Source organism: Myxine glutinosa, chromosome 14, assembly GCF_964187855.1.
Source record: "Myxine glutinosa chromosome 14, kmMyxGlut1.1, whole genome shotgun sequence".
Taxonomy (NCBI): Eukaryota; Metazoa; Chordata; class Myxini; order Myxiniformes; family Myxinidae; genus Myxine; species Myxine glutinosa.
Window position 1 is genome coordinate 54,393,134 of NC_136274.1, and position 15,440 is coordinate 54,408,573.

General features: G+C 41.2%; 1 protein-coding gene across 3 annotated transcripts in view; it reads right to left on the reverse strand.

The window, feature by feature from the left end:
- The window catches only part of LOC137439789 (paraspeckle component 1), a 116,568-nt gene that overhangs the window by 64,538 nt on the left and 36,590 nt on the right, over nt 1–15,440 (reverse strand). The window contains exons 8-9 of one of the 3 annotated variants that reach the window (XM_068135884.2): nt 8,065–8,213; nt 392–1,164 (exon numbers count right to left, since the gene is read on the reverse strand). The exons of 1 other annotated variant lie outside the window; for it this stretch is intronic. In XM_068135884.2, the coding sequence (XP_067991985.1) occupies nt 919–1,164; nt 8,065–8,213 (395 nt within the window). In that variant the 3' untranslated portion in view covers nt 392–918. Of the gene's footprint in view, nt 1–391; nt 1,165–8,064; nt 8,214–15,440 lie in introns of those variants that run through there. One more of the 3 variants, XR_010986995.2, reaches the window with a different exon arrangement.

Genomic DNA, 15,440 nt, shown 5'->3' on the forward strand with positions numbered 1-15,440 from the left:
AAAGCGTTTCAAATTCGGAAAATTCTGATTTCATTTTTTTGAGGAGCGTCTGGTGGTTTTGGCACATCACCTACCTTTCCCCACCTAACCCCACCCCCCCCTCCCCCTCCTCTACCAAACCCCATTTACAAATTCACCAATGGGACAGAGGAAGAATTACATCTTAAACAAAGTTTCAGTGCCCATCAAAAGTTGTCTCGAGGGCACTTACAAGAGTCGACGATGAACGGCAACAGTGTATTTAACTTTTCTTCAAAATTCCTTTGTGATCCAATGGAATTTTTTTCTTGACAATCCAACAGCAACATGTTCATTCTCACCAACGAGTGCAACAACAACAAATCCACGTTATTTAGATGAAGAACGATACCGAAAATGTACACAAACTACGTTACAGGATGAGAAAAGTTTAATATTGAAAAAAAGGGTTAACAGCGTCAGTACCAGCAACTACAAACAAGCGATGAACTATTTTTGCTCATATTCAAAAAAGAAAAACAAATCAGGAGAATTTACCACTATCACAGTACTGTGTCGAAAAACAAAAAAGTAAAACTATTCACAGACAGTCAACATAAAAACCAAACTTATATAAAGTTAGCAAGTAGTCGAAATGTTAAGCTTAATGAACTATGTCTCTACTACGCCAATTAGAAGAGGAAGGTAGCGACTTAAGAGTCGGGTCGAGTGAGGAAAGCCATGATAATGTGATCAAGGATAATAGGCAGATGGTTAATGGAAGGGAATGGGAGGGTGAGAAGAAGATGGCAATGCGATTAACTTTTAAACTAAATCAAAGGCTAAAATAAAACTACATTTAACAAGCAAATCTGTTCTACACCTCCATAAAAATGGAACTATGTTTAGGGAGCCCAATGGCATTGGACCATGCGACAGCTCGTAGCTTTGAGAGCACGATTAGTAACGGCGGCGCTTATTTGGGGAATCGTAATCGTCAAGCCTCATGCCAGTTGTAGCTGTGCGGTTGGCATACGCGTTTTGCTGCGCGGTTTCCACGCCGACCATGGCTGTGGTTCTGGCACCCATTGCCACAGTGCTGCCCATAGAAGCACCCCTGCCCGCCAGAGCGCTGGCCTGCACACCAGCCAAGGTACCCTGTGCATTGTGTGCAGCAGTGCTCTGCTGGGCGTAGCGCTCACCGTACTGCAAAATCCATGAAGTGAGGATATAAAAGAACCCGGTGCCAAGTCGGCCGTGCAATGTTATGGCACGTTTATTTATTTATATATTTTAGGTAATTAATTCCAAATATATTTTTCAGTTATGTTGGAAAATAAAAAAGCCCAGACAAGTCCAGTGTTCAGCAGCAAATGTTGGAAGTTACAGTTGTACACAGGTGAGCGGTCCACAGGATACCAGGGTACATGAGGGGGAAAAAAAAGAGGTACAAATCTATTAGTTATTAAATGATGCACTAATATATTGCTTTTTTTTACTTTACGATACTGTTCAACCTCAAACACCTCTCTTCCCTGGCCCATCACTTAAATGATTCCATCCAATTAAACCGTCCAGACATGGGCATGGAAGTATGATTCAAGGAAGATTCCCAAATAAATAAATAAAAGGCGAACTTGCATTTCCACCCATCTAATGCAACTTCAACAGATTAATCGTTATTTCACGTTTTATAACATGAGCCATCACAGTACAAAGCTAGTCATCGAGTCGATGAAAGGCCACCAAAATAAGCACCAGAGGCTTCCCAAATAATAGTACATTCCAGAAAAATAACACACACCCCCCACAAACGACCCCATCCACCGCCAAATAACCAATCCACAACTCCTCATACCCCTCCACCGCCGAAGCATTGCCAATCCACCGCCAACAACAACAAGTACTGTACATACAAGCTTTTGAATAGGTCAGGAGTTATGGCTTATAATACACTTCAGCTTCAGAACGTAATGCTCAATGCATGCAAGCAACTAATATAAATAAAGCTATATATTTATTGAGCAGTTACACTTTATTGGAAATTGTGAAAGACGTGACAACGAAGAAAAACGGCAATACTTTTGGGACTTGTGAAGTGAGAGTGGACAAAATTATGCTCAAAGGATCGATATAGTAAGCTGCTTGAGCAAATGATCGTCCCTTGTGCATAAACTTTCAAAAATGAAGTTTTAGTGGGAAATACATAAATAATAAAAAGTAAAACAAAAGGAGCCCGCAGCACAAAAACAAAACGAAACAAATAATATTAAAAATAATAGAAAGTAAAACAAAAGGAGCTACAGCACAAAATAAATAGATAAATAAACAAGAAGACGTCATGCGGAGCACGGTACTTGCAAAATCAGCCCCCCCCCCCCCCCCCCCCAAGGAAAAAAATTCCATTGATACAGCAAATTGTCCATTTCATCAAGATGAAAAATGACAATCTTGATAAAAGCTTGGGTCAATAGGAAGAAAAGTGACGATTTTTCAGATGAAAAATGATGATGTTGGAAGGTTGAGCTTGAGTTGACCTTTGACCTAAAAAATAGTTGGCTTCCCTATTTAGTGACTCAATGTGCAAATGCTTTTCAATTTTCAAGTCAATCGGATGAAAATTGACAGTTTTCAGATGAAAAGTAAGGATTTTGGAAGTTTGACCTTGAGTTGACCTTTAACCTTTTGACCTAAAAAATAGTATGTTTCCCAATTTAGTGACTATATGCAAATGCTGTTCAATTTTAAAGTCAATCGGTTGAGAATTAATGGCTTTTTAAAATTTGACCTTGAGTTGACCTTTGACCTCAAAAATAGTTCATTTCCCAATTTAGTGACAATATACAAATGCTATTCAATTTTCAAGTCAATCAGATTTAAAATGGCGATTTTAGAAATTTGACCTCCAGATTACCTTTGACCTCAAAATCAATAGGCTTCTCAATTGGGACGACCTATACAACTTGGTAAAGTTTTGTGACGATCGGTTTAGAATTGTGACCTGTAGGTCGGTGACAAACAGACAAACAAATGAAAAATCGGTCAGACCGAGGACTTGCCGGAATGTACTTTTTTTTAAATCGGCCATTTTGGACAAATATGGCGGCCAAACCACGTGACCGATGACGTCATCATTATTTGTTTTCTAAACTACTTTATTCCTAGATTATGCTAAAGAAATTTCATCTTGATCGGATGAAGTTTTGTACATGTCGAATTATGACGTCATAATGGAGGCACCCATGACATCATCATTAACATATTTTATTCCCCATGGAGAGTTCTTTACAATGAGCCATGTCTCAATTTTTTCTATTCAGCACTTCTGGACACATAGAGGTGCTAAGTTTTTCGGTTTTTCCAAGATGCCGGCCGAACCACGTGACCGATGACGTCATCATTAACATATTTTATTCCCCATGGAGTTCTTTTCAATGAGCCATGTCTCAATTTTTTCTATTCAGCACTTTTGGAGATATGAAGGTGCTAAGTTTTTCGGTTTTTCCAAGATGCCGGCCGAACCACGTGACCGATGACGTCATCATTAACATATTTTATTCCCCATGGAGTTCTTTTCAATGAGCCATGTCTCAATTATTTCTGTTCAGCACTTTCGGAGATATGGAGGTGCAAAGTTTTTCCAAGATGGTGGCCGAATCACATGACCGATGGCGTCATCAATTGGGCACAGTCTATTCCAGGGAAAGACAAATACGTGTGCAAAGTTTGACGATTCTACGTGCAACGGTGTAGACGTAGTGCTGCAAACAGACAAACAGACAAACAGACAGACAGAGACAAACGAACAGATCAACATACTTGCCGGAATCTTTTCCGCCAAGTAACAAACCAACCAATCAACCAACATACTTGCCGGAATTTTTTCCGGCAAGTAACAAACAGACGGAACCACAAACGCAAATGACCAATATACTTGAAAAATGTTCGATTTTGCAAGTAATCATTTAAAACAGGAATCTATAGTGGTCTTATGACAAAGAACAAACAGTAACGTTCCATGAACGAGTCACTATCAAAAACACAGCAGCCTCAGTTTCTGTAGAAAGCAAAATGAAGACCCCCTACACTCTCATAAAAAGCAAAATAAATGCCAAACATTATGTCCTCACTTTCAGTGCGATATCTGAACCTGGAGTTACTTCTGCTAACTTTACAAAGCCTAGGCCCGTAGGGCGTATCACTCCGTATCAGTATGGCATTACAGCCAGCTTCATGCAGTCACTGCGGTGAGAATTGGTCAAAAGCATGACCTGTACTTTCACTGAAAAATATTTTCATGACAGCAAACGTGGTCGTGCACGAGACATTACAATACGAGCACTAGTGCATTGATCGACAAATTTCAAAAGTAGGTTTGTCCGTTCCGAGGCAAGTGTCGAAAAACGCTTTCTTAGAGGATCGACCCTTCGATGCGAAAACAATTTGAAGAGCAATTCCAGTGTTTACATTTCTCGACGAGGATAGCAATGCCATGTTTTGCTACGTGTGCAAACTTGGCTCCATTTTCACCGATACTAGCGTTTAACTGCAGTGTGAAGGACCTGTGAGCAAGGTCGGGGAGTGGGAGGGGAGGTGGTGGTTGGGGGGGGGGGGGGGGATGTTTTTCAAGCAGACCATGGGTATGGGGCCAACATCTTAAATTGCCATGCTCACTTATTATTCAAGGTGCACAAGCCAACACAATGGACATCTCCAGAATGCAATTGGTTACAAAGACAACCTTTGAAACAAGAGAAGCTAAGGCCTTAGCCTCTGTGGGTGCCAAGATGAGACATTACCGGGCAATGCAGAATGCAATATTGCAATATCACGACGCACATATTTAGCCAGGATGATCCAAGCAGGTTTGTCGAACTAATGATGGTTATAGCTCTGCTCTCAAGATAAGATGCACAAGAAGCTGTGAAGAAGTTCAACTCAACGCCGAGCAAATCTACAAAGATAGCCGATGCAAAGTAAAAATGCTCAAGCGTTTCATAAAGAGCCATACAAATCCTGCCGATGTACATTGTACAAACAAAACACTCAAAAACCCAAAGCTCGAGACACCTCCCCAGTACCAAGCAAAACAAATTTGACGAATGGATGCCAGAACACCGATACAGAAAGGAGGCTAATGTAGCTTGATAAACCACAATAGGAGGAAATAAATGTCCATCGCCGGCAACAGTATTGCTCCCAACGGCCAGTGCACTGACAACTTCACATTATTGCAAAAAGGCAAAACTAGGCCAGCATCCTCAGATCTAGTACTAATCACAGGACCGATGAGAAAAAATACTTAGAATGTAATATAAAATGTACTCTGTCCATGAAATATGGATGTGATAATCAGTACACCTGTTACTTCATGAGTAAAAGTATACATCATGAACAACAATAAAAGTTTGGCTGCAAAGTAGAAAACATTACAAAACAAGAAAGAGCAATCAGAGATTGCAGACCCTCGCCAAGACGGGCTTCTATTTTGTGGGGTGTTTATTAGCGGCTGTGTTTGTATTATTTATTGATGACAGATTTATGTTCAATCCAATATGGCTGCCGAACCATGTGACCGATGACGGCATCAATGCAATTCTCCCATACAATTTTTTTGTGTAGATCATGCACAAGAAATTTCAAACCGATGGTATCAAGCGTTCTACTTGTCCAATTATGATGTCATAATGAAGGCACCGATGACATCATCATGAATATATGTTCCCCATGAGAAGTACTCGATAATGAGCCACATTTCGATTTTTTTCCATGGAGCGGCTTCGGAGATATAGAGGTGCAAGGCCTTTCGGTTTTTCCAAGACTGCGCCTGTACCACGTGACTTATGACGTCATAATTGTCATTAAAATTAATCTGCAGGAGGTGATCCTATGCTGAAAGTTTATTGGCAATCGGACGGACAGACAAACAGACAGACAGACAGACAAAAAAGCGGACCCAAATGCAATACCCTCTCCTCTGGCAAGGGGAATCACGCGCAATATCCGTAAGGCAGACACCAGCGTCAAACTTTCTTAGAACTTCTAATTTCCTTGCCAATGATACCACTTACTTATCTCTTTCCACAAGTCTCACTTCCTTGAGAACTTTTCTTCTTTTTAGTAACCATAGTTATGGATACTAAAACACCAATGTACAAACCAAAAATTATAAATGGACAAAACCCCTGCCTCAGAAAATATCTTGTAATAGGACATCAAATAGTTCTCTCACATGATACAATTAAAGACAAAGTCAGATTGCAATCCGCAGGTCAAAGTGAAACTTTGCTGTCACTAGTCTTGAACGCACACCAACATCCCGGGCCCCATTCCACTCCCCATCCTCCAACCTCAATTTGTGCTGTGATGGCTCATCAAAACGATAAAATAACCTCTGTGTAACTTGGCAAAGAATACACGAAAACAGCAAAAGAGAATGACCCGATAACATAGCTGGGCCTTTCCAGGCTCTGCTCAGAATAAGTAAGCATGATACATTGATAGATGATTAATATCACTATCATTAGAATACATGCAAAAGGCACCGCTGCAAATATGGATAGAGAGAATGAACAGAGGATATATAGACAAATAGATAGAGAGATCGATAGATAGATAATGATCTTACAAAGCACACTCGTTTGGTGGATGGGTGAGTTGGGGGAGGCTGATGAGGGATGAAATTTAAAAACCATTAGGTAAAAGGTTTTATGAATACAGCCTTCCTAGAAATCACGAAAGCCCACATGCTCGGTCTAATAAAGAAATGTCCGATACTTGCTGGATTATAAATAAAATAAAAAATAAAAAATAAAAAAAAACCCCCAGAAGGAAACAGATGCCAAAACTTTGGAAACTAATAGCAAAACGAAAATAAAAAGGGTCAAATCGGATGATCCCGGTGCAAAGTGAAATTCCTTTTGAAAATGCCTCCCTTGGATTTTTACCTCATCCTTCTGCTATGAGCGTCAATCAGTGGGGGACCGAAACGTAGGGAGGAAAGTGGTCATGCCCTCTCACTTTTTGGAGGAGGGTGGCAGCATATCGATGCCCCCTCCCCCTTCCTACTTCCCCATCCCCCCAATTTTGGGCAAAAAAACAGAAATGTGTATACCCACAAAGGAGTATGAAGCAGTTTTCCTTCCCATTTAGTTAATCCATTTTATGAATAGTTTGAATGAGCGATTCATTGCTTAGCCAGTGGAATATTAATAATTTTTATGCTTTTTAGGAATACTGTTTACATGAGTGCCTCATGGGCCAAATATAATTAATTATATTTGGGCCGAAACCGCTCCACAGCATGTGCGGACCGGCACTTGAGAGCGCAAGTTGACAACACTTTGAGGGCTTGTCTAGTTACATCATCATCTAGATTTGCCCCTCTCCAGGGGATTCCAGGGACGGAAGGGGGGGGGGGGGTACAAATTCTCGATGTAAATGTGCACCATGTAGCACCACTCCAGCTGGGAGAGTGTATGATGCCAGGACTTCCATCTTAATAGTTTTCACCTTAATTTTGCATTTTCAGACATTATTCTCAGTCTATGTTGCAAGAGACTTGACCGCAAAGGATCCGGAGGAAGTATAGGTTTTATTTGTTTTCCCCGTATTGGAAAAACGTTAGCAGGGTTGGAGTGTCGTATGCGACGTACAGATGCCATTCTCACCATCTGCTCGAGTAATTGAATTTTCAGGCCATTCGATTGATGTTCTGGTTCCTTTCTAGCCCACTTTTTTTTTGTTCCTCTTCCTTTATTTGACTGTATGGTACACAAAATAAGATTGCCCCACCCAATTCCTCCCTTTCCCCCCAAGAAAAGGCAGCACAAGCAGCCATGAAGTGCGTAGAATCCAAAACAGGCCTCGGATCCCACAACATATTGGCTTCACGATATGCACTCGCCGGCCCCCTCGCTCCCCCCTCACAATGCTACATCCTACAGGGGAGAGGTGAAAACTCCTCTCTAGGAGCACCAAACAACAGAACCCGATTAGGCAGTGAACGAAGCTGGGACAATGGAGAAGGAAGAGACGATGAAGGAAGTAGAAACAAAATAAGGTTAATAAAAAGTGGGAGGGGGTTTGGAAAGGATAATACATTACCGCTGCTGACATGCCGTTGTTTCCAGCCATCATTGGGCTCGCCATGCTTCCAGTGCCAGTTGAGCCCATGGCTGAGCTAGCGTAGTTCATGTTCATGTTCATCATGGATGAAGCACCCTGAGTTGTAGGGCCCGGTGTGCTGTAAGTATCTAGACAAAAGTCAGGGCACTTTAATCACCTCTTTTGCACGGCCAAGGAGAGAAGATCAACGGTATCAAAATGGATGCCTCAATATTGAAGCCACACGCTGTACAATGCCGAGGTCCGTTTATCGGTAAATTAAATTAACAACCCTAACAACCCCAACCCCAACCCGAACAACTCAGCACTTTAAAAAAAATTGACAGCACTGTGGATGTTTGCCGACGATCTCGAACCAAACGTTCCGATTTATACATTTGCCTGTTGGATGCAACAAACTAAGACAGAAACAGGCCATTGCTCTTCGTTCCCTGGTGAGTTTGACTGATCCACAGAAGGTGAGCGTGAAACGATGTCTCATTGCGATTGTTGCTGTATGTTATTTACATCACAAGATCACATAGTAGACAAAAATAGTGGGTAATGTCAAGACTACGTGCAAAACACAGGTCCTAGTTGGAAAGATCTACATTTAAAGCTGAAGGCACCACCAACAAGCGTTGCTGCCCATTCGGCGAGTCTCAGGTCTGACATTTCCACATTAGTGTTCATCTGGGATTCGATGACGATCACTCAGCGGTCAAAATGTCACACCTAAAACGTACCTGTTGGGCAGCTACACGAGTTAGTTTGGTGGTGCATTCAGTTTCAAATACGACATCCAAAAGCTTGCAACTTGCATAATTAAGTTATACCTATTTCACTCGTTGCTGGAAAGAGAATCACAAACACCAATTAAGAGAAAAAGAGTTTGCCTAAGTCATCAAAACGATTGAGGAAATCACTACTCTGTGAAAACAAAAAACATGAAAACACTCTAAATGTGACCTTACAAAAATCAGATAATGTTGTCAAAGGGATGAAGGACTGTACGAAATAAAATAAATAAAAATTCCAAAAAGCAATGCGGCTATGTTACCAGTTTTACAGCATGGGGAAAAATAAATAAATAAATAGTACACATCTCAAAATGGAAAGCCCGTCTGCGTTCGCTTTGTACTCAAACCAAACTTGACAAAAACGCCAGTTAAAAAGAGGGTATTATATTAATTTGTTTTCTCTATGTTCTCATAAAAGTTTGAAGATGTTATGACAAAAGCTCAATTGGTAAATGTGTTATGGCCTGGACAGACACACTGAAGCTCAATGGTAAATAAATAAAAAACACGGAAGCGATTTAAAAAAAAGTATGTCTGTGTGTCTGTCTGTATGTGTGTGTCTGTCTGTGTGTGTGTGTGTGTCTGTCTGTGTGTGTGTGTGTCTGTGTGTGTGTGTCTGTGTGTATGTGTCTGTGTGTATGTGTCTGTGTGTATGTGTCTGTGTGTATGTGTCTGTGTGTATGTGTCTGTGTGTATGTGTCTGTGTGTATGTGTCTGTGTGTATGTGTCTGTGTGTATGTGTCTGTGTGTATGTGTCTGTGTGTATGTGTCTGTGTGTATGTGTCTGTGTGTATGTGTCTGTGTGTATGTGTCTGTGTGTATGTGTCTGTGTGTATGTGTCTGTGTGTATGTGTCTGTGTGTATGTGTCTGTGTGTATGTGTCTGTGTGTATGTGTCTGTGTGTATGTGTCTGTGTGTATGTGTCTGTGTGTCTGTGTATGTGTCTGTGTGTATGTGTCTGTGTGTGTGTCTGTGTGTGTGTGTCTGTGTGTGTGTGTCTGTGTGTGTGTGTCTGTGTGTGTGTGTGTCTGTGTGTGTGTGTCTGTGTGTGTGTGTGTGTGTGTGTGTGTATGTGTCTGTGTGTATGTGTCTGTGTGTATGTGTCTGTGTGTATGTGTCTGTGTGTATGTGTCTGTGTGTATGTGTCTGTGTGTATGTGTCTGTGTGTATGTGTCTGTGTGTATGTGTCTGTGTGTATGTGTCTGTGTGTATGTGTCTGTGTGTATGTGTCTGTGTGTATGTGTCTGTGTGTATGTGTCTGTGTGTATGTGTCTGTGTGTATGTGTCTGTGTGTATGTGTCTGTGTGTATGTGTCTGTGTGTATGTGTCTGTGTGTATGTGTCTGTGTGTATGTGTCTGTGTGTATGTGTCTGTGTGTATGTGTCTGTGTGTATGTGTCTGTGTGTATGTGTCTGTGTGTATGTGTCTGTGTGTATGTGTCTGTGTGTATGTGTCTGTGTGTATGTGTCTGTGTGTATGTGTCTGTGTGTATGTGTCTGTGTGTATGTGTCTGTGTGTATGTGTCTGTGTGTATGTGTCTGTCTGTATGTGTCTGTCTGTATGTGTCTGTCTGTATGTGTCTGTCTGTATGTGTCTGTCTGTATGTGTCTGTCTGTATGTGTCTGTCTGTATGTGTCTGTATGTGTCTGTCTGTATGTGTCTGTCTGTATGTGTCTGTCTGTATGTGTCTGTCTGTATGTGTCTGTCTGTATGTGTCTGTCTGTATGTGTCTGTCTGTATGTGTCTGTCTGTATGTGTGTCTGTCTGTATGTGTCTGTCTGTATGTGTCTGTCTGTATGTGTCTGCCTGTATGTGTCTGCCTGTATGTATTTGTCTGTATGTGTCTGCGCTTGTGAGCGTACATGTGTGCATGTACATGCTGGACGGAATGAGTTGCAAACTGGTGGTTGTACTTGTGACGTGCAAGGATTGATTTTATTGGGTAAAGAATAAACAAATAAATTTCCAAAGATTCATGTTGGTGGTGGTCCCTCTTCCCAATCATACCTGCCTTCCCACTCCTCCACTCCCCCCGCCCCACCCCGACCCCTCGGTGATGCCAATTCTCTCAATATAAATGTGTATCATACACGCTGCCTGATTCGAGTGTATATTACAAGTCATACTAAAACTGTGGAATTAACCCGTCCTCAAGGACCTCCTCTTAGCAAGTAATAATGATGCAAATGAAACCACCCATTCAGGTTCTCGAGATGCCATGTACGAGCATTCTGGAATTCGCAAAACAGCCTCTTGCAGGTGTCACAGGCCTGCTTTCTAACTCTCTTCCCGATACCGATTAAACACTTTGCAGTTGTGGATCTAGATTATTTTAAGTCATACCACTTAAATCCCTTTCACAATAGCATGATGATAATAATTATAATAAATAAATCTTTATTGTCCCATTTTCAGGGAAATTATTCTTTGGTGACACCGTAAGTTGACCATCATTAAAACATAAAACACAAAGGGAATAAGAAAACAATATAAAAAAAATAATACATCCCAGAAGTCTTGCTGTGGGCCCTCAAAATCGCAAATTGTCCAGAAAGCAAGGAATTGTGGATTCTCCCCCACTTTGCTCGGTTTTTAAAATACTGAAGACTTGTTACATACACACTTGCATCATGATGACGGATGATGGGCTGAGTCAACCCGCCTGGTGTTAATGCAACGGCACGACAGGGGCTTTAACTCAAGACCCTAAGATCTTAAGCCAATGACCTTCACCGCGAAAGCACCACCAGGCATTTGAACTTTGATAATAAAAAGCTTGAGATTATTTTAAAAATCAAACCTTTCATAGTGCTAATACTGATACTTCATCGCTCTTTCAAGCACTGGGTATTTGTACAAAATAGTAGCAACAACATAATTAATTTCCTCCTTCCCCTCTCTCCTCCCCTCTCCCCAATAAAATAATTAAATTCGACAATTACTTACAAAGACTTTGAGCTTATTCTACCAAATTTTTTTTTTTTGAAGTACAGCTGATGGTATCATCCCCAAGTGAGAATGAACTTGTGCAAGGTATAGAAACGAGCTGAATAGGTGGGAAGGCAAGCATCATCAATGCATAATATACAATTGTATCATCCTACCTGAAATGACTTACAACAGAATGAAGCTTACCACATCAAAAAACAAACACCCACCAGGCTTCACATTTTAACATTTTCAAATAATGCACCCAGCCATTTTGAAAAGCAACGAGTCAAAGCCATGACACTTGTGGCAAGTTCAATTCCATTAAACATTCATTTTAAAACGTAAATACATGAAGGCACTCCTAAATCAGAACAAAAACACAAAACCAAAGAAATAAATCTGGGAGGAAATCCCATAATTGGATATCCAAAATGGCGGTTCGGTGCTCGTTCAGATCACAGATAAAAGAAGCTTTTCAAAAATGGGAAATAACTTCTGAACCAGGATTCATTATACATTGCGACTCATTCTTTCTAAAGGTCTACATCTGTATTTTTTTATATGAAAGCTTGGTGGAAGTGGTGCAACCGGTGTCAGTCTGACAATCGAAAATATGACAACAGTACCATTTCATCAGCCCCCGTTGGACTCAGTCCGAAACGGGGACTTATGGATTGGGTCTCGTCCGTCCATCCACAACCATATCTCAGAGAAGTATGGACCGATTTTATTTGTACTTGGCAAAAAGACAATACATGATGGTATACATATGCATATCATTTTGTTTCGCCTTGCGATCAGAGATGGCTGACTGGCGGCCATTTTTGAATAAATAAATAAAAAACGATGTTGAACACGTCCTCAACCATTTCGCCGACATGCATTTGCCGATGTTGTTCAAACTTGGCACACAGATAACGAATGATGACTTACATATGCACGTATTTTTATTTTCCAGATCAGATCCAAGATGGCCACGAGGCGGCCATTTTGTTACTTAAACGTGTCCTCAATTTCTCAGATGTGCATGGACCGATTTTGTTCGAACTTAGCAAAAGCGCAGTACATAATTGCATACACTTGCACCTCACTTTATTTTGCGGTCTGATAAAAGATGGCCCACTGGTAGACTGGCAGCCATTTTATGTGCAAAAAAAAAATCCGATGTTCAACACGTCCTCAACCATTTCTCAGACGTGCATTTACCGATGTTGTTCGAACTTGGCACACTGATAAATGAATGATGGCTTACATATGCACGCCAATTTGTTTCGAGGTCAGATCCAAGATAGCCGACTGGCGGCCATTTTTTACTTAAACGTGTCCCCAACCATTTCTCGGACATGAATGGACCGATTTTGTTCAACAGAAAATGAATAATGGATTACATATTATTATGCAGAAGATTGTTTTTTTAATTCGACCAAAGATGGCCGACGGGTGGCCTTTAACTCAGTACAGCAAAATTACTAAAACCACGGGTCTATGACATTTGATGTCTTTTTCTCCTTGTTTAGTTTGACTTGAAGGCTCACCAATAATCTTTTACACAAAATGAATACAAGACAAGGACATTAACGGACAGCAATTAGCTTTTTCAAATTGATTCAAGGCCATTTGTAAACATATTTCAAATCGGCATAAGAGATCGCGAACGTGGAGTCGTAACATCATGAGAAAAGCACACAGATGTGGAATGACAAAGACCCAAACAAAATTTATGTCATAATTGACAATTTTTGCATTACCAAAACTTATTGGTTAACCCAACCCACTCTGTCCTCACCTTACCCCATAGGACTATCTTTAACACAGGAGAATACAGAGTGTGCTCTAGCCTAGTCCCTGCATTGGTGGTGAGCCCAGATGGCATCAGCACCCGTATTCTGAAATAATGCTATTGTTTCTACTGTTTCTCCACTTCACCCTGTCCATCTTAAACTGCCTCTCGTATGTCTGGATGTCTGCAAACATAATGCCCATTCACGAGAAGGAAGAAAAAAGATAAAAAGAAGAGATCCTCTCAACTGGACACACCAGTAAGATCACTTCCATTTACATAAAATGTCATGGAATCCACCATCATTGCTCATCTCAAGCCTTTCCTTTTCGCAAAGAGGATATCTAACCATCAGTTTCGATTCCGTACTGGTCATGCAACTTTGGATATAGGCCCTTTATCATAAAAAGGGTCAGGATAGTATCCCGAGACATCTTGACATTTGATAGTCGAGCATCGCGTTCTACTTACTATGTTTATTGCCAGTGACAGAAAAGGCCACATTCTGGCTTGATTCACTCAAGCAGTCAACACATTGCCCTCAATGGAGTCCTTTCCTTTCCTCTCCCAGTGGAGGCTAAAGCACACCAAGGCAGAGCCTTGGGTCCAGCCTTGTTGCTGATATTTATGAAAGATCTCTCGTGCTCTGGAACACCACTCTTCCGATTTATAGACAACTTCACATTGAGGTACGGCTATCCTGATTGACCAATTGGCAGGCAGAAGCTGCGTCACTCTAACACTCGAGAATTGATGATTAGATGGTGCCCTGACAAATGGAATAAGCCTTTCAACCCCAGCAAACATCAGTCTCGCCCTGTGGCTCCAGCAAAATAGTCAAGTGAATCCACCAATCTATTTCCAGACGGCCACTGGAAGAGGTTTAGTCTCTCAAACCTCTCAGCTTCATCATTAGGCACAGACTATCCCGGGATGACCACATCAACACTGGCCTTCAACACCAGTTGCAGACACAGCATTTTCTATTGTGCCATATCATTGGTTAACAAATTACAACTAACTGCAGCCAACAAGGTCTTTTTGTACGTAGCTCAATGGAGTATTTCTCTCCCATTTGGGCTGGCATCCCCACTTCACATGTCTCTCATGGATCTGCAGAATCGAATTCTCAACATCATTGGCATCTGTCATAATGAGACAGAAGCACAAGGCCTGTCACTCTTACAATTCAGACAGAATGGTGCATTAAATTCTGACACCTCCCATTGCTCTCTGGCCATTTCAGCTACTCCAAGACGCATGTGTTCTTCCAATAACCATTTTCTGATAAAACTCAAATAATTCAGGCTCGTCAACCATCCTCTACTTTTTTATTCTTCTTTTCTCCCATTTGTGGAACTGCCTGAGGCTGTTCAATCACTCTTCTTACCCTCAGGACTAGAAGGTGGTGCGACACCACCATCATTTGTCATCCTATATCTCTAGCTATGATTTCTGAATGCCTTACCGTTCACAATAAGTTTCTCATAATCTGTCAAACCGAGCAATGGAACCATGCAGGCTCAATTATGGCTATTTCCCATTTTGCGGAAGATAAAGTGCCACGTGCATGCTGCCGTATTGTGTCTACCAATAAGGCACACGCGCAAGCGCCATCTTGAATGTTTCATCTTGGGTTTTCATAGTTCTTGATCACCATTGTGCCTGTGCGGTTACTTGACCAGACAATGCAAAATTGCACCCAACACGTTGTCTCGCGATTATTTATAATATTAGTTTAGTAATAGCGGCTTCAATATCTGTCTCCTGAAATGCAATTTTGAACACACCACAAAGATAACTACTACCAGCACTGACATGTGCAGTAATTCACGCATATCCCTCCTTTTTGGGCAAATGAAGGA